The 18,826-nt window shown below is 44.3% G+C and overlaps 2 protein-coding genes and 1 non-coding gene across 7 annotated transcripts in view; 1 reads left to right on the top strand and 2 right to left on the bottom strand.

Moving 5' to 3' along the window:
- The window catches only part of SACM1L (SAC1 like phosphatidylinositide phosphatase), a 32,579-nt gene extending 21,260 nt beyond the window's left edge, over positions 1–11,319 (bottom strand). Inside the window, exons 1-4 of one of the 3 annotated variants that reach the window (XM_054818543.1) lie at positions 11,065–11,309; positions 4,948–5,079; positions 2,564–2,661; positions 885–959 (exon numbers count right to left, since the gene is read on the bottom strand). In XM_054818543.1, coding sequence (XP_054674518.1) covers positions 885–959; positions 2,564–2,661; positions 4,948–5,079; positions 11,065–11,117 — 358 coding nt within the window. In that variant the 5' untranslated portion in view covers positions 11,118–11,309. Of the gene's footprint in view, positions 1–884; positions 960–2,563; positions 2,662–4,947; positions 5,080–11,064 lie in introns of those variants that run through there. The other 2 variants (XM_054818544.1, XM_054818545.1) reach the window with 2 other exon arrangements.
- A 309-nt stretch (positions 11,320–11,628) lies between these two features.
- TRNAR-ACG (transfer RNA arginine (anticodon ACG)) lies at positions 11,629–11,701 on the top strand. Its single transcript has one exon. It is a non-coding gene; the product is annotated as a tRNA-Arg (tRNA).
- Positions 11,702–12,696: 995 nt separating this feature from the next.
- LIMD1 (LIM domain containing 1) overlaps positions 12,697–18,826 on the bottom strand; it is a 33,985-nt gene continuing 27,855 nt past the window's right edge. The window contains exons 8-9 of one of the 3 annotated variants that reach the window (XR_008576121.1): positions 17,563–18,824; positions 12,714–13,210 (exon numbers count right to left, since the gene is read on the bottom strand). Coding sequence is in view for 2 of the 3 variants with exons in the window: in XM_054818547.1 (XP_054674522.1) it covers positions 18,687–18,824 (138 nt within the window). In the remaining variant the exon portion in view is untranslated. Of the gene's footprint in view, positions 18,825–18,826 lie in introns of all 3 variants that reach the window. The other 2 variants (XM_054818547.1, XM_054818548.1) reach the window with 2 other exon arrangements.

The following is an 18,826-nucleotide window of genomic DNA, read 5'->3' as shown; positions in this document are numbered from 1 at the left end:
ACTCATAATTCTTTAGAATATGAGCATGTAAAGTTCAGTGATTTAAGATCCAGTCAGAAGTTACTACATTTAACACAATGATACGTTGCTTCGGTTGAAAATACCGCAATGAGTGAACTTAAATCCTTTCTACATATGGAGACTTTTATTCAGTATGTATGCTCCTTACTGCATCATTTTTCAGACTCTGTTAGTCTCAAACTCTATTAGAGTCTACCCACAACAGATCTTTTGAATATCAACACTGACTTTCCTGGAAGCTTAGACTTTATGCATCAGGTTTATTTGTGGCAGTGACTGTTGTATCTGAACACCACTGAGATACTTAGAAAAAGCAGACAGCTTGTTCTTACCTTATACTACAACTCCCTAAAATTTAGAATTGTTCCAGTCTGTCCTTTTTCTTCTAATGTTGAATTTTCTTTGTATTTGTAGAATAGTTGGAACACAACCATTACATGAACAGCTGCATCTACTTGTCTATCACCCTGTCACTTTCAGTTATTTGTATACCAAGATTACCGATTTAAAGTCAAACTTCACAATCCAGTATCTGACTGTTGCATCAAATCCCGCAGCTAAGATTAAAACAGTTATGAAGAGTAAGTAGATGAAGTTCTTTGTACACATTTGAAATGCATTCCTTAAAACTCAACAAGCTGTCAGTTAACCCTGCCTTTAGAGCAGCTACAGATTTAAGAGGTACATGAACATTCATAAGCTATATTTGGATACTTCCATCCTCTAGCAGCCACAAGGAAAGCCCATCATACTGATTAAAGTGTAACCTCAGATACTCGCAAATAACGTTTTTGTCTTTAACACTTCTTTAGCAATGTATTTTGCCTAAGTATTTTTAAAGAGCACGGTTCTGTTTTCCTTACCTGCCACCAATCGGATTGTTCCCAAAATACCATATATAGGCCTTGTAACAGCTGAAGGGGGAACATCTTTCTTAACTGAAAAGCAGAAGAAAAAGCATCGGAATTTCAGACTGCTTCTTTCATTACTATACTGGAAAACTATTAAACTAGGTTTGTCAAAGCTTCTTGGTCAAATCTCAAGTTTTGCTGGAGTCTTAAGTAGAAGCAGCAATGCATCAGAATTTCAAAGTCTGATGCAGGGCTGGGGGGAAGGATATGGAAGTATTCTAACCCAATTTCTCATGTTTAATCAAAATAGTCATACAACTGAATAAATTCAAGCTCATTTACATGTTAGCGTAGCAAGTAGACTCCTCAATAATGTATTGTCCTGCCAGTTTCCAGTAACTTTTTGTTTTGAAGCCATCAAGACATCAAGGACAAACAAACCATAAATGCTTATGCCTCCCTCCCACTTTTGAATGCTTCTTCTGAGCCTCAGTCTATTTCCATTTCAGAAGACCTAGTTTACTTTTTGGTCTATCTCTGCAAAGCTACCAACAACGGCATAGATGCGGCAAGGAGTACAGTATTCCAAACAACATACCAAGAGATCCAAAAGGTATCCAAATATCAATTAGAAGTCCTAGTATGTTAAACTTCCATCTATCCACACTTCTAAAATACCAGAAGGGATACTAGAGAAGTTTAAAAAAACCCTCCAAAACATCCACACCAGTTAGGCATTTTCCCCAAGTCTGAAGAACTGAGAAAGATAGCGCTTTATTTTTCCTTTGCTTTAAACATCTTGCAGGTTCATCTGATAAAACACCAGGAATGAGAACATATGAAGACTAAAAGACTTAGGACAGCTATGTTTACACTTTTGAAGGGACAACTTTGAAGGATAAATGAAATTATACTACAGCACCAAAATTATCAGTGGGATGGGCACACTACTCTACATGAGGTATACAAGAGACCTAATAAAAGGAAGAGAATGACTACTTTTATATTAATATTACTGTAGTATTTCTGTCTGTTTAGAGATTAGTAATACTGAGGTAGAAACTCTTGAAGTATCAAAAACAAGTCACCCATTGCCTTCATTTCATATTGTCTTTTAATGCAAGTTCTTTGATTGTTTTCATGCATTAGTTTCACATTCTTAAAAATTAAACTAAAATTTTGAAGACCTCAGCATCAGTATGCTTAAGACTACTTGCACTGACATTTGAATCCAGATTTGCAAGAGAACTAAGTATACAGTGAAGGTTTTTTTACTGTTCTTGTTTCTAGAGGCTTTATGAAAATTCAGGTTTCAGTATTAAAGACAACACTGAGACAATTCAGCAGAAGCTGCAGAAGCCTAGTGTTCAACCCTTCCCACATTTAATCTTGGACTTGTAGCATCGATCCCTAGCTTGGATGAGTCAGTTTTTACTGTTGTGATGCACGGTCTTACCAAAAACAGGCAAGTGCTATCACCCTGGTTACCCACAGCATCAATCCCACAGCAAGAAGGCATTTCGAACACAGTTCTTTGCAGGACAGAATACAAAACACTTCTTTTAAAAGAGTAACTAAAGATAAAAACAATTCTCCCAGTACCAATTTAAGGTTCTGAATATCTTCTGGGAGTGCCTAGAACAAAATAGACAGAAGAGGCCCATATTGAGAAATACTGGTGAGGAGAATACCTGTAAGAGTGACTTCGGTGGAGACTCTATCAATAGCAAGCACATCATCTGCTCCATCATCACAAGCTTCCACATAGAATTTCTCTGGTGTTATATGCCTTTAACAGAATGAATAGGAAAAAGGATTTAATTTAACAACACTTACTTTGGGGTGGTTTGTTTACATTTAAGCTCTTCACCAGGTGAAAATAGAGTAATCTTAAACCTTATTACAGCTGCAAACCCAAAATTCTCACTGGATTACTTCCCAATAAAAACAAATGTTGACAGTGCATAAAAAGCAAATCAAGCTAATCAGTTACTGCAAAGTACATGGCTTGTTTAATAATCTTAATTCTTATTTAATACTGAAAGTTAGAGACATGAAAGTAAGTTTGTATACACAGCAGTCCACTATATAATTCATGTAAATTTGAACTATGTCACTTAGTCTGATAAGCCAAAATAAAAAAGCTTTTTAATGAAACACTTTCTACTATATCAGAAACTAAAGCACCACATCCCTGATGCAACTCTAGTAAACACAAAAATAATGTCCACAGTGATAAAACCCACCTATTTAACATTAGTGTTCCAAATATTGTAAGAATCCACTAGAAAATACAGACAGAAAAAAACCAAACCAGAAGAGTTAAAGTCACATGCTAGTTTTTTGAAGGACGTGTTTCAACATTACCATTCCCTAGAGTTGTTAGCCTGGTCTGTGTGACACACATGGGGTAACCTGTATCCTCACCATCACACATTAGAGAAACCACACACCAACATCCTGTTCAGACTTCATACATATCTTTCCTTTAGATAAAACTGTATGCAGTACAACACTAACCACAAAATTAAACAGTTTTCAGAAACATTTCTTAAAAATACACCTGTTGAGATCCTTGCAAGAAGCCAGACATGTTATACTGTGCAACACTACAAGAGTTTTGCAGAAATGACTTGTAGCTGTACACAGGAAACGCTGAACAAAAACAACCCCAAACACTCTGGAACTAGTGTTCCTAACTCTCAATGATTTTTCGTAGTTTAAGGCTTTACAAGACTGGAAGTCAGACTTTTAAACACTGTGTTCTGGAAACTTATTCTACAGGATAGATATTTTTAGGCTCCTTCTCCCTAAATAGATCTTGCATTTCTTCACATCATCTGTATTTTTTTTAATCCTTCAGAAAGCTGAATTAGAATCCTAATTCAGATCAGAAGAGCCCTTTGAAAGAGGTCTAGAAGACCTCTTTTAACATGCCTAACACCTCACCTTCCATCCACTAAAAGCAGGGCCAACTTCAAAGTTTAACCAACTTCAAAGTTAAACCCTATTTCTTAGGGTATATTTTGGCTCTCCCCAAGGATGGCGATTCTACAGCCTCTCTGGGCAATTAGAGGAAAGCCAGAGGAGACCAAAAGCTTAACTCAACTGAAAAAAAACATAACAACAAACTGTAAAGCAATCAATGGCTAACTGTTCATTAGATAATTTAACTTCTTAAAGGAAAATTAGTCTATGGGTCCTATAATGGGAAACACATCAACAGTATTCCCCTTGTAAATCAGCCTTCTTAATTTTTCATGTGTGAAATGCTTTTATTTTTGAAGCTAAAAACATCAGAGTAAGAAATACAAACATGCAGTTTGTTGAATTACGAAGACTTAAAACTGCTACTTTGCTTTCATTGCTTCTGTTCTTGATGAAGTGCACATGTGCACCCCTGGCTCTTTAAGGGAGTTTCATAGCAATAATGGCAGCCATTTTTATGGTGAAGAGCAAACAAGCTTACACAGACAGAATGGGCAAGACAAGCTTAAAGACATTTATAAGCCCTCAATTTGTTAAAGCATTTAAAAAGAGATCAGGAAATGCTATTTAAGGTACAGTCAGAAACCTATTGCTAGTTGGCAGCAGACAGTAGCAGATGTTTTTCCACAAGAGAAAGCTGCAGCTACTTAACTTCTGTTGGTTTAGTTGAACAGTCAGCTTTTTCCAGGAGATCAGTTGACATACAAGACTCCAGCTAAAAAAACTGGGGAAAACACACTGCAAAGTTTAACATTGGACCTGTTATGCCTTTAACACAGATGGTTAGGCACTCTTACTCATCTATCTTAAGCAAAATAAGTCGAAAAAAAGTCTTTTAACATAGCAGGTTATAAAATAGTGTCCAAAGTAGTGAGAATGATAGTTTCAGGTTTTGAATACTCTGTATAAAGAAAGCAAAAAAACCAAGACACCTACATTGACCACAGAGAGCACAACTGAGTATTTCCCTCCATGATCAGTATTTTTAAGAGCTGCTCTTTTCATTATGAAGTACAACATGGCTATGACGTTATTGTTACGCCACTCTTCATCATCTTTGAAAGGCCATTGAGAACAGGAGAGGTACCTGAGGACTTGAGGAAAGCCAATGTCACTCTGGTCTTCAAAAAGGACAAGGAGGACCCAGGAAACTACAGGCCAGTCAGCCTCACCTCCATCCTTGGAAAGGTGATGGAGCAGCTCATTCTGGATGTCATCTCTAAGCATGTGGAAGAAAAGAAGGCTATTGGGAGTGGTCAACATGGATTCACCAAGGGGAAATCATGCTTGACCAATCTGATATGATGACATGACTGGCTGGGTGGATGGGGGACAGCAGTGGATGTTGTCTACCTTGACTTCAGCAATGCTTTTGACACTGTCTCCCATAACATCTTCATAGGTAAGCTTAGGAAGTGTGGATTAGATGAGTGGACAGTTAGGTGGATTGAGAACTGGCTGAATGGCAGAGCTCAGAGGGCTGTGATAAAGTGGCACAGAGTCTAGTTGGAGGCTAGCAGGCTCATTCTCATTTAGATGACCTTTTAAATCGTAGGATTGCTATAAGCAAGATGATTGCCTCCTGCTTTCAGTAAGGAAGCTGATGAACATTGCATGCAAGAATGGTGTTTTTCCACAGACCACTCAGTACCAAGTCTGTATGGCTATCACAGGCTTAGAAAGATAACACATACTTATTTTACTCATCTGAAAAGATATTAAAATGCTGAAAGGATCATTCACAATGATTAGGAATCTGCAGACAGATTAATTCTGTTCCTTTAATGAAATAAGGAACAGATGAAAGTCCAAGTGCTAGTATTGTAACAAAAATAATAAAGAAATCAGTATTTTCTAGATGCCCATAATGTCTGTAGTTACATTTGAAACTATTTTTCATATACAAGGCTGTATTCTGGTTTTGTATAATCTTCATATTTGACACTGGAGCCTTCTCCTTGGCCACATGGTCATTGCTGTCTATAGCCATCCAAAACACCAAGAACTCTTAACAGCAATATCTTGCTTCCATTACAGCACATAACACCTTCACAAAATCCAAGATCCTCCCATTTACTTTTTTTTTTTAAAACCTGACCACCATTATCATGAAATATTTCTCAATGTTGCTAAAGAACAAAGGGAGTGATAAATGGAAATAGTTGACAATGATAGTGTAACTCATGGTACTCAAGAAAAAGAAAGGTATTGAAGCGCTGCAACCACCAAATTCAAGTATTACTGAAGGTAAATTGGATCTCATTTTTAAAATCTTCTCCAAGTGAAACTGAGTGGATTGCTACCAAAAGTTAAAGCAACTCAATCAGTAGCTTTCACCCCTACAATTCAAAGTTGCAAAAAAAGTATCTGCAAGTGATTTAAAGACGACCTAGAAGGAAAACACAGCACAGTTACACATCAGGCCTTAGTTTGATTGTGGGTTTTGTGGTGTTTTTTTTTAATAAAATGCACTTTTTCATTATTTCAGCTCATGCTGCTGAAGAAGCAGTCAAAAGGAGAACCTATGTAAAAAGGGTGCACAGAGGCTACAATTAGAAAATGCTTTCAACTGTTTTGCCTTTAAGAAACAAAAAGAAAATTTTCAGTGAGTGTTTTACTGAATTAAGCCTTTTGATTTTCTAGTTTCTTTAGTTCAGGCACTACCACTCTTGTGAAATCATTCTGGTCATTGACATAAGTGAGTATACCCAGTAGTGCAGTAAAATAAGAGAAAACTAAATGGCTCTAATGAAGTTAGTCCCCATACTCTCCAAAACTGGGCTAAGTACTGTGTTGCAACAGGCATTTTTAACACCCAGCCAAGAGACTGTTCCACATGGGCCTGAAGAGGAAAAAGGACAAGAGCACCTATGACCAGTTAAAATCTGAATGAGTTAATCTCTCATTTATGTAGTTATTTCAGTAGCATCTAAGTAATGCTTTGAATAAAATATGTTTTCCACATTTGTAGTAAGTGTCTGAACAAGGTTGGTGTTATGTTGTCATAGTTATGTGTCACAAGTAGTTTCCCTCCAAAACCTCCTGTAAGTTCCTACAGAAGCAAAGATGCTTTGAAATTACCTTAAAGCAGGAAGTTTCACAGGGTTTGTGTTTTTTCTTGTTAGCTACTTATATTACGAAAGAGTCTCTATTCTTTTTCATTCAATTCAGGTTTAGTGTATTCCTATGCTTCACAAGAAATTAACAGAGGAAGTCATACCACCTCAAAACCCTAGAGCTGCATCTTAGCGTCTTCCAAGAAAAATCATCTTCTGTTGTTTTAACTGACCACTTTCATCTCTATTTAAAGACATTGCCTTCTCTTTTTAAGCCATTAATAAATAGAAGAGTTGTCCCATTTAATAATCCAAGGCAAAAGGCTGCCTTACAAAATAAAAGTGTGATTCCCAACACCGAACAAAAACATTGCTTGCTTACACAATGTATAGTCAGCTTAATTTACAGTTAAATACTCTTTTTTTAGTTTGTACATTTATTGTGTAGTTTCACTTAATTAGTTCTATTATAAAGCAGTGTTGTACATCATGAAGATAATGCAGAGTTGCATCCCACATTTTAATTAGGCAAATCTTACAGACAAGAATATTCCTGTGTTCAGATACAGCATGAAAGAGGACCCATCATGCTCTAATGGCAACTAAAGATAGTAATTCACTCAATATCACTTAAGCCTTCTAGGCCTCAACAGCTAAACCCTTACTTCAGTAATTGATTATTTCACCATAAATACTTAACATTGCTCTAATGCAGGAAACTCTTTGATGTCAGCCCCTAAATACTGTAATAAAGCAAGCCAAAAGCACATCCTGTACTGCGCAGCAATGCATTTGCTGTACTCAAGATATCAAAGTGGTCTGCAGTAAGATATAGGAAAGGCATTAGTATATGCACACAGAGTCCCAACAACATGTTAAGTAACAGTGCTAACACGCTGCTGGTTTCAACACTCCAGAGATTCCAGATTTTCTAGGTGAGCAGGTGTGCTAATTATACATCTACAATAAATATTAATCCTCGAGCAGAAACAGCTCAAGGATCTGGAACATCTCCCATGGAGCAGGAGTTGTTGCAGGGAGGAAAAAGGGAGTATGATCTCAGGATTAAAAAAAAACCAAAACACTAATGGAAATACGATTTTAAAACAAAAATGGTACATATTAAAGGCATAGCTTCATTATAACTATTTCCAGTTGTTTGACTTATGACAAAAGATTTACTGCATAAGTTAATGCCCTCCTCAACCAACATCCCTGAACTTCACCACAACAGCCGCTTAGATTAAGCGGGGGGTGGGGGTGTGGGGGGGGAAGAGATGTGTGGCTGTTCTTTCTGGAAGTGTTATCCAAACTCTGAAAATTCAGTTTAGAAAACAAGCAAAAAAACCCAAAGACAAGATGTACTTTTGGACCTCTCGCCAAATACAGACAGGTGGAAGGCACCATGTTCAAGTGCAGTAGCTACTAACGACTGACCAGTACATTCACAAAGCATGCAGGCAAAACTGGGGGCAAGAGGAATTAATTTTGAAACACAGCTACTGTCAGAGACCCACACGATACTTAGAAGGCTATCAGCAAGATAAGTCTTCACCCAAGCACAAAGAAAAAAGTGATTTTAAGTAAGCCAAAACAACAGCTAGGATTCTTGTGGACAACTTTACCAATCAGGTTTTATTGATTCATCGGACTAGTAGCTTCACTACCATCCACTAGCTTGCTACCTGCAATAGGTGTTTGAATTTTACATTTTTTTCCTGAGGCTACGAGAGGAAGTTAAATAAGTAAAGCAGTGACATAGATGACACAACTATGGATAGCAGTTTTCAGGTTAATAATTTCCCCCAATAACTGTCGGTGTAACTCACATAGTTCCAACAGTAGCACAGACACTAGACATAAGCATTTTTACTGGTATCACCTGAACTTGACTGATGACACTGGTCAAGGCATAAAGGGTTTTGAGTCACTACTTTTGATAACATGAGAAATACAAAAGATTTGCATTCAGAGCTAGAACCTGCAATTGATGTACAGAATGGGACCCCACAGAGTGCGGGTGAATCAGTGAAGCTCCATACAGGGCCACCGGACTACCTAGAAGAGGTGCAGCTGCAAAATCTGACCTTTTCATAGTGAGAATGAAAAGTCAGATAAAAAAAACCCAACACACACCACAAAACAAACAGTTACCACTAAATCCTCAAACTGAAGTCCACTGTGGATTGCTCAGAAGAACATTCTCCTCTGACCTTGCCAATCTACTAAGTTTGACTCGTGACCCAAGTTATGGCCCTTTATCTTAAAAGGCTTGGTAGCAAGTCTGCAGGCATTACTACAACTTGGTGTAACAACAGGAAAAAAGCCTGTTTTTCAGAACAGAAAACAATTCTGTTTTCAAGTTTATGAAAAAAAATCATGTTAAACTACACTTGACACAGCCTTGTTCTAAAAAGATCATAACTTGCTGTTAGTTAAGATTAAGCTTTAAACGAGAGAATTCTTTACTAGCCTGTATCCAGAAAAGTGCTTTTACTTAAAAAAAAAAAAAAATTCTCAGTAAGAAGGACGGCATACTACAAGTCACACAACTGCTACTCATACAACTCACCTTTTCTCCTCTGCAGGCAAAAAGATCACAAGTTCAGCTTAAAGAAAGACAAACATTGTTTAGGCAACAATAGGAAAAAAATGAAGCTTTCTGCCAAATAACCAAGTCTTTCAAACATCACTGATGATCTTACCCTTCAGTAGCACCCAATTATCTCCAGCCTCTGTATACCCTCACATAGCTACCTAATCAAAATAAGGAAAGAAGCCCAGTGATTTTTAAACACATAACAGCATCATGACAAGCTGTATACAGATCTCTAAAAAAATCTAAGTATGCTTCCTCTGAATCCAAAAGATCACTATCAAATGAAATTTAACAAAGCATTAAGTACAGTTAAATCAGGCTCAAAAATCACTTTCAGATACTGCTGCCTGAAAATGCCATCAGTAACTCAATTATAGAATTTCAAGCTAATATTTAGAGGTCAAAAACCTGGGAACACCTTTAAGTCACACAAGGACATTTCACTGTTAGCTCCAGCCAGCCCCATGAAGAGTCTCATGCTCAAAGTAATTTTTTCAGGAGTTTCAATCAGCCAGTGTGAGAGATTATAATGGAAACGCCTTTTCGGTTTTAACTTTGTATTGCTTTGGTTATGCAACTTCCTTTGCTGTATGAAGACAGCAAGCAAACATCTGGAACATGCAAGTGCCAAGGGTTACATTCTCCACTAAAACCTTTGTTTTAATGAAAAAATTACATCAGGAGATTAAAAGAACTTATTTGAAAAGTCACAGCAGACACTACACAGGAACATCCCAAAAGTTCAAAATCATCAGCTGGCATCAAAACCATACCACAGAAAACCCTGTGCCACAAAGGGTGGGTATGTACGCTTAATGAACCTTCTGCTGGCAAGTAATGCTGCACGTATAGAGAGCTTTACATTACCATCACTACTCGAGTTTCTACAACAGTCACCTATAAAGAAAGCAGAAGACAGCCTAGGTTCCCCTGCTCCGTGCACCAACCACCTCCTCCTCGCAACCCAGCAGTTCCTCCGCGGCAGAGCGGCCACTCTCTCAGCAGTGCAACTCGCCCATCACGCTAAAGTGGGCACGAGAGAGGACTCGCACGCATTAGCCCTCCTGTATATGCAAGAGGAAAGCGAGACAGACACGCGAACCGCCAGCAGCGTTTCTACCTACAGTAGCACTATCAGATAGACGCCGAAAGGGGACCGGACCTGTACCCGTGGCCAAAGTCCTCCTCCCTCTCGCCCCGGGCTGCCGCACGCAGCCGCTGCCTCGGGCCAAGCCCTTCGCGCTGACCCAGGAAGCGAAGGAGAGGCGGCGAGCCCGGCACAACCCGGAGGCGGCGGCCGCCCCAGGGGAAGAGGACGGGGCACCCGCGCAGCGGCGGCCGAGAGCGGCAGCGAGCCGCCGCCAGCCGCAGGGCTCCCCGGAGCGCAGCGGGACCCGCGCGGATCCGTGAGGGGAGCGGGAAACGGGCGGGGGGAGGGGAAGGGACAAGACAGGCGACCGTTGCTCCAACGGCCGGCCCCTCCCCTCCGGCTGGGCCGGCGGCGGCAGGTGACAGAGCCTTGTTTTCCCCCTCCCAGCAGGTCACTCACAGCTTCAAGTTGGCGTAGGCCGCTGCTGCCGCCGTTCCTGCCGCTGCCGCCATTCGTCCCCCTCCGGCTGTCTCCGGCCGACGCCGGCTCCGCTCAGCGTCGCTCTCGCACCCTCCGACCCGGCCGCTCCCTCCCTTCCAGACTGACGCGTCCCCCGGCCTTGAGGGACGGGACCCCGCACAGGACAAACCTACTCGGGCACGTTAGCAAGAGCCACAGGACGGGGCACCACCCATGGAGGAAGGGGGAGAGCCTGGGCTGACTGACCGGCCCCGCGATTGGCTGAACCACAGCGCTCTAACCCCGCCCCCGGCACGCCAGGGGCCACCAGGCCACCGCGAAACAGTGACGTGTAACCGGGGGCGGGAGGGGCGGAGGCGTTCGAACGAAGCCGCTGGGGATTGGCCAGCGCGCAGGTGGGGTAGTAAGCCACGCCCCACGGGAGCCGCTGGGAGGGGTGTCGGCGGGGAGGTTACGTTGGATTGGCTGTCCTCTGCCTAGCGGCCCCGCCCCCACGTGAGGTCTGTGGTGAACTGGCTGCGGGCAAGAGTGTAACTACGAGCAGGGCCAGTGGCGCAATGGATAACGCGTCTGACTACGGATCAGAAGATTCTAGGTTCGACTCCTGGCTGGCTCGGCTGCTCATTTTTCTTTTTTTTCCTGCCCCCTCCTCTGTCTTTTTCCCTCCTGTTCTCCAGCCTAGGGGTGCTGCCTGCACCCTCTCTGCTACAGGGCAGCCCCCCCACTCCTGCACAGACACACCCCCCCCCCCCGTCATACCCCATCATACCCCCAACATGGAGCCCACCAGGTGCAGGGGCCTCCAAAGCACCCAGGGGATGGGTGGCATTGCAGGGGCTCGTGGCCTGTGTGGCCCTCGGCAGCCCCCTACTGTGGGCACCACCTTGGGGATGGTTGCTGCAGGGGAGGCCGGTGCCTACCTGGGCACCCCCACTGGAGCTGGGGGGGAGCCCCGGTCTGGGGGTTGGGCACAGAGCAGGCCTGGGGCACCCCCTGGACAATTTCCCACTGCATCCAGCCCTCTAGGTATCATCCTGGGGTTCTGGGCAGCTTCTCGCCTCAAAGAGGGGGAACCCCAAAGTATAATTACAGGTTATCCTATTTATTCGCTTCATTTTAGCTGGTAGCTCCGTGCTGCTCAGCCAGCAGTACTTAAGCATCCAGTCCTCAGACACCAGGCATTGTGGTCACTGATAGCAGCAAAGCCTATGGGGGCACCACGTGGCCGCCTGCCTCCCAGAACCACAGGAACTCTCCCCAAAACTGTCCCCACCAACGCTGGAAAGGAGACCCCCGTGCTGGGAGTGGACCCTGCTCCCACCCATAATGCATCCCTCCCCAGCTCCTCACCCCGGGACGAGGGTCTCCCCAGAGGGACGCCGGAGCAGGACAGCCTCAGCAAATCCCAGCTGCCTGCGAAGGCCTGGAAATCCCCAGTGAACCCCACTAAGGAGGTTTCCCCCCACCAGTCCCTGCTTCAGCTGCTGAGGCAAGGGGAGAGGAGGAAGGCAGAGGTTGGGAAACCATCATTTCACAGCTCACTCCCTCCCCGTGGACTCAGGGTGATGACAATCATCGGAATTTTAGGAAAGACTTGACGCTGAGCACTGCTTTATGGCATTGTCTTTAATCACTGAAATCACAACAAGGCCAGCAGCTTCGCCCCTGCTGCCGCCGCCCTTCATTCTTTATAAATATTTAACAGCACAGAAGAAAAGAGGGCGGTGTTCACAGGTCGCTACGGTTAGTTACACCAGCACAAATCCTAAAATACTCTCTCCTGGAGTTGAGCTTTGAAGGAAACAGACAAAATAATTAGTACCGTTCAGTATCGTTAGCCAGGCTCTGGGTTTGCTTTCCGGATACAGAAAGCCACAGCCTGCGCGTGTGCGCCCAGGTCCCTGTCTGGCCATGCACCGCAGACCTGCTGCACGGGGACCAGGGTCAGTGTCACCAGGGCTGGGAAATGCAGCCCCGTCATCCCTGCACCGGGGATCATCCCCGTCCTCTGCCTTCGCGGGGCTCTACGCCACGTGCGTTCACATGGGGATAGGTGTTTTCCCCCGTCTCTTGCCTCATCTTAGTGGGTTACCGATGCATATTGCCACACGAGCTTCTGGCTGCCCTGGAAGAAAGCAGGAGGAAGGTTTTTATTGCTCAGAAAAGCTTAATTTTGCTTCTCCTTAGGATGGGTGAGCAGCCCTGGGCTCTGTCTGGGCTACACGGCAGGAAGACATCTGCCCAATTGGCTCTGGTAAGTACACCTAGTGCTACCGCAGCCAGCGACCGGCAGGATGCAGAAACGGAAAAGAAAAACAAACGCAGTGTGACGAGAGAGGCAAACCCCCTCCCAGCTTCTCCCAGTGATGGAGGCACTCGGCCTCAGAGGATGGGGGAAAGGGACGTGTATCTGGCCGTAGCCCTTCCCTGCCCGCAGGTACTGACTCCAGAGGTGTTTCTCCAGCAATAAGCCTGGGTCAACTTGTCCTTACATTCATTCATGCACAGAAGGTTGCTCAAAATGCATCCGCAAACACCTGGCATGGGCACAGTGGTGTGAAAGGCAGGTCTCTCGCAGGCAGCACGTGCCGCACATCCACGTGCACAGACCCGACAGCACACATGATCCCAAAAGCAGACACAGAACACGCAGCCGAGGCCAACATTGAAGAAGCACAGTCCAGACCAGTGTATGCAGCTGCACTTGCCCTCAAAACCCTCTGCAATAAATGCACAGGAATATGACAACCAAAAGTGAATCCCCTCCACGCCACCTTCTCCCCTACTCTCCATAATCACCTGCCCTCTTTTCCCTACAGCTACTGTATTTTTTAAGTAACACCCTTCTTCCTCCACACACCCCCACTGCTTCAGCACATATTTTTGTTTATTGAACAAAAAAGTTGGCAGTCCATTTCAGCAATCGTTTCAAGGCAACTTTTACACTGCCACAGATTCATCCTTGGGTACGTCTCACCTGTAATAAAATCGCTCTGCCCTTGATCCAACACTGACCTACGCACACACATTGATTTTCACGTACGTGCGCAGCCTTACTGGTTTCAGTGGGACTGCCTGCCTGTGCACTTCAAGTTTAACACAGATGGAGTCCTCCACGCGATTTTGATAGCAATAGCAGCAGAGTACAAAGCTGCCGCTGCATCGACCAGCGGCAGGCTGATATTCAGGTAATTTGGAGGATCAGGTCAAAGCGTTCCAGTAAGGATGGGGAGCGTGTGTTCATTTTCCCTTAAACAAGGACCCAGTTTTGCTGTTGCTGAAATAATAAAGTGGTAAAATTTCCAGGGAAGGGCAAAATAGGGACTAAATTCATTAGGAAGTATGCGCCTGCAATTATCCCCAGGAGAGAGGAGGAGGTTGCAGCAGCGCTTATCAACAGACCTGAATGCTGAAATTCAGGGATGCCAAATTTTTGCCCAGTGCTAAAAATCAGCAGAAGAAAGCACAGGAAAACATTTACTTTCTTCTCTTGGCAGCCAAAGGTATCCCTTCCTTTCGAATGGCCAGCCAGACCTGTACCGGCTCTTAAGAGCCCAGTTTCACCTTTTCACATCTGCCATAGCAAACCTGATGCCGATGAGACTCCACCATTTCCAGATCAAGGAGCTATTCACTTTGTGGCAAAAATCTACCAAAAAAAAAAAATCATTTAAATCCTGAAAGCCTGAGAAAATATTTTAAAAGCCCCCAAATGAAACTCAGAAACTGAAGAGCCACAGACCTAAAATGGTCATCACCAGGGTGTTTGAAAATGCTGTTCCTTGTGTTTTACATCAGGGCAGTTTCCTAAATCACTTTGATGACAGGTGTTTCTTGCACTTTAAAATAGACAAAAATGTCTGCTGCTTCTATAGCTGGGGCTTTCCCTCCAGGGTTTTATGCAAAGATCCCTATTTAAATGGTTTCCATATTCTAAACAATAGAAATTTAACAGCATGATCTGAATGAAAAAAAAAATCTATTAAGCTCTGGCTCCTGAAAGCAAGTTTCAAGGAATTCACTTAAATAACTATTTGCATGTGAGTTACTCATTACCAGCACAATGGGACTTCCAAGGGTCCCTTACCCTAAAACCCGTCCGAAGAGCACGCTGGGGGAGGAATTAAGACTAACTTTTCATAGCGCGTGTCAGCTCCTTAATAAATAAAAAGACAACAACGTTCATGTGAACAGCAAAACCCAACACGTATCAGCCAGGTGATGGACAGAATCTAACACTCTTTTGGAAATTCTTCTGCAGAGCATGCAAAGCTCACCCATCCAGCTCCAGAGCTACCTGCCTGATGGCTTTTCCTTTTGGGGGAGCTGCCTGAAGGCAGGCAGTGAGGGCTTCCAGCTCCACAGATGCCTGGCGGGGGGGGTGTCAGGAGGAGAAAAAGCCTCCCCTGTGCAGGATGCCCTTGTCTCCCTGCTCCCAGACCCACCATCAGGCAGCGGCAGAGCTGGGGACAAGCTGGGGACAATCAACAGGGACTCAGACACCCACAGCCTAGGAGAAATAATAATGAGCTTAAATGAATTCAAACTCCCAAAGACAAAAGCGGTGCAAGTTAGCGCACATAGGGGAGCAGGGCAACGCAGCAGATGCTTTAGCTTCAAAACCACAAACTCACACGCTTCATTCTCAATAGCTTCACATTGTCATTTCTAGCTCTCCGTGAATAAAGGAGAGCATTGGCACTTAATAATTTATACAGGACCTCAAAACTGAAAGTAGGGCAGCCTTCACATCCCCAGCGCTGAGGGATACGGGATGGCTGACAGGAGTAACAAGACACCGTGTGGGAGCAGGGCCCAAACTTTCCATTGATGCAAAAGAGGCATCCTGCAGGACAGCTGACTGCAAACAGGCTACTTGAGGCTTCCCATGAAAGAAAATCGTCCTTCTCCCCTTCCCCTTCTTGCCTGTTTATTTTGGGGTTGTGGGGAAGGCTGCAAGAGTGAGACAGTAGCTAAAAATTCATCTTAAAAAGAAAATAGCAGCCCCGCTAGTGTTTTCAGATCTTCCCAAGATGAAGGCCAGAAAATGTGCATGAGAGGCTGCTCTGAAAATCAAGAGCTAGCAAAAGCATGCACCACGTAGTAGCCAGTCTCTCAGAGACAGAACAAAAGATCAGGGCTGGCATTCCCAGCTCACTTCCAGAAGCCACTTGGATATCTCACTGCCTTCACTTCCAAAGGAAGCTCAGGGAGGGGAACCACCTGCCCAGGACTATCTGAATTATTTCCCAGGGACACTCAGCTGGCGTTATTTCCCACCTCAGTCCCTTCAGACACTCCTAAGATCACAGCTGCATTTCGAGACATCTCCCCTGGGCCCAGCTGCACTGCAGGACACAAGCTGACACGGCACGCTGGGGTGAGAGCGCTGCAGGATCTGCCCTGGGTGTTCTGCTGACCCCAGCCCGTATCGCCTGGATACAGCACCAGTTATGTTTGTGTTGGTTCCCATCCCTTCATTATCCAGCATTTGGAGGCCAAATTGAAGGCTCCAAGGAGCTCATATATTTGGGGTCAATTTTACCTCCTCTAAAATCACAGGTAAAACTCTCCAAAGATACATATGCCCCAGACCCGTGTATAGTGCAGTGGGAAAGCCTCCCCGCTTGAGCTTTCGGTCACTCACTTGAAGGGTTGCATGTCTCCAGGAGAAACGGCGCCGCAGAGCCAAGCTACACCAAAGCTGGGGCTCTGGATGTGCTGCCGTCCCCATCCGCAAGAGCAGCAGCAACAGGCGGAGATGCTTACGGCTGGATGGGGCAGAAGGCTGGATGGTCTGCCGGCCCGATGAAACTCCACACCAAAATCACCGAGCTCCCACAGCTTGGGCAGCTTCAGACGTTCACATTTCAGACAAGGCAAGCTGATACAGATGTGAAGGAGGGTGCTAACAGGCCACTGGTCTCCATCTGTTTTACAGCTGATGCTTGTGCCTTTGTTTAATACTTAGCACAGCAACTTGCACCACTTGAAATGGAGGCCCGTGGTATTTATTAGCATGGGAAAAGAGGTTTGGGTGAACCATAGTGGGTTCTCGGCACAGGCTCATGTCCGTGCCTCTACTCAGCTAATTTATTGTAGTTTCCTCACTAAAAAGAACTTCAAGAATGTCATCCCGTCCCCTATCTAATAGAACTGAATTTACATCTCTAGCATGGACACATTAGGATTTAACTAGTTTTCCATACAACATGTCGGAAAGGGTAGCTAAAATCCCTGATTGCATCCAAGACTTTAAATTAAAAGCTTTTTCTTAAACAACAACTTTGTACCTGTACACGAGGGGCTGCACAGCTTTGGTACCTACAGAACATGCACTGCAGGCACATCTCTTACACGTAACACATCCTGGGGGAGCAGATTTCTTTGACTATAAAGCAGGGGGGTTCAAAAAGATAAATGATCCGCCTTTCTGCTTTCTCAGCAGAACAGAAAGCAAGGGCCAAACTCACTTACCCCTTGCTCAGATAAGCTGTTGTTATTCATGGGAGCAAATCTGTTTATACCAACATACTCATTTGAGTACAGGTTGTGAGGCTGGGCTCTAAATCCCTGTGTAACAAAGCCTTCATGACGATCTCGAGTTTGTTCCCAGAGCTCTAAACAAGCACCATTATGAAATGGCTTTGTGCTGGGTAAACACCACAGAAAGGAGTGGCCAGGCTGGGGGCTGAGCACTGGGGACAAGCTGGAAAACTCAGGCCAGCGTCTGTGTACAGAGAGCTTTTTCCAAAGCGAGCCCTGCAAGCAAGAACGAGGCTGGATTTCCCCGTGTCCACATTTTCAGCATCCCGACCTTTCCTTTCCAAATACAATCCGCTATTCAGACTCTGACACAGCAGACTGGCCACGGCGTATCACGCTGACACGCAAGCCCAGGCCCCAAGTCAACAGGGTAGTTTAGCCCAGCTTGTTCCAGTTTTTTGTTCTGTTTGAAATGGGATGTCAGCCTCCAGCTGCCAGCCAGCACGCCTGGTTTGTGCTTGGAGAGTTGGTGCTCTTACAGCCAGACTTGATACCGGAGTTCGGGGAATTAACTGGAAGGTTTGAGCATGCCATTTTGCACAGACATCTTTCTTTTCCTAAAGAATTAACAAAAAGAAAGACAGTGTCTAAAAACTGGTATTAATAGGTTGATGTCCTTCAGGGAATCTGATGAAGTGTGCTTGTCAGGAAACTCTTAGTAGACGGGACATCCCTGGCAGGGAGGCAGGCAAGCCAGCCCCTGACTTTGTAATTGTGCATGGCACGATCTGAGTTCACAGGCACGACAGCAAGTTGTGCTTTCACTGAAGAATCTTCCAAAATGAGCCAAGAAGAATCTCCAGACAGCAGAAAAAGGCACGTAAAAGTAAACCAGTTTAGATAACATGCCACATTCTTGGTCAAGTAGACGTGGTTTGATACAGCTGGAACTCACAAACACACAGACTCTGGGAATCCAGCAAAATTCTCTCATATCCTTTTACAGAAACATTGTTGACTGGTGAAAAATATGCACAGGAAATCAACTGAGGGTGGGGAGAGCAAGATCGCGTAACAAGTCTTCTGTCCAGACCTTCCCATGTCGGCCACGCTGGCTAGTAGTGGTGCTGGTACACAGCTGCTGGGCTGGTGCCATTCTCTATGTGTTTCAGATGACAGGAGTGACAAAGCAAATGTTCATCTAGCGGGTAACAGCGATGCCCGTCTTCATCGTTCAGTTCCATCCCACAGTCCT

The sequence above is a fragment of the Grus americana genome, chromosome 2 (assembly GCF_028858705.1).
Source record: "Grus americana isolate bGruAme1 chromosome 2, bGruAme1.mat, whole genome shotgun sequence".
Taxonomy (NCBI): Eukaryota; Metazoa; Chordata; class Aves; order Gruiformes; family Gruidae; genus Grus; species Grus americana.
This window is presented reverse-complemented; position numbering and strand designations above follow the sequence as displayed.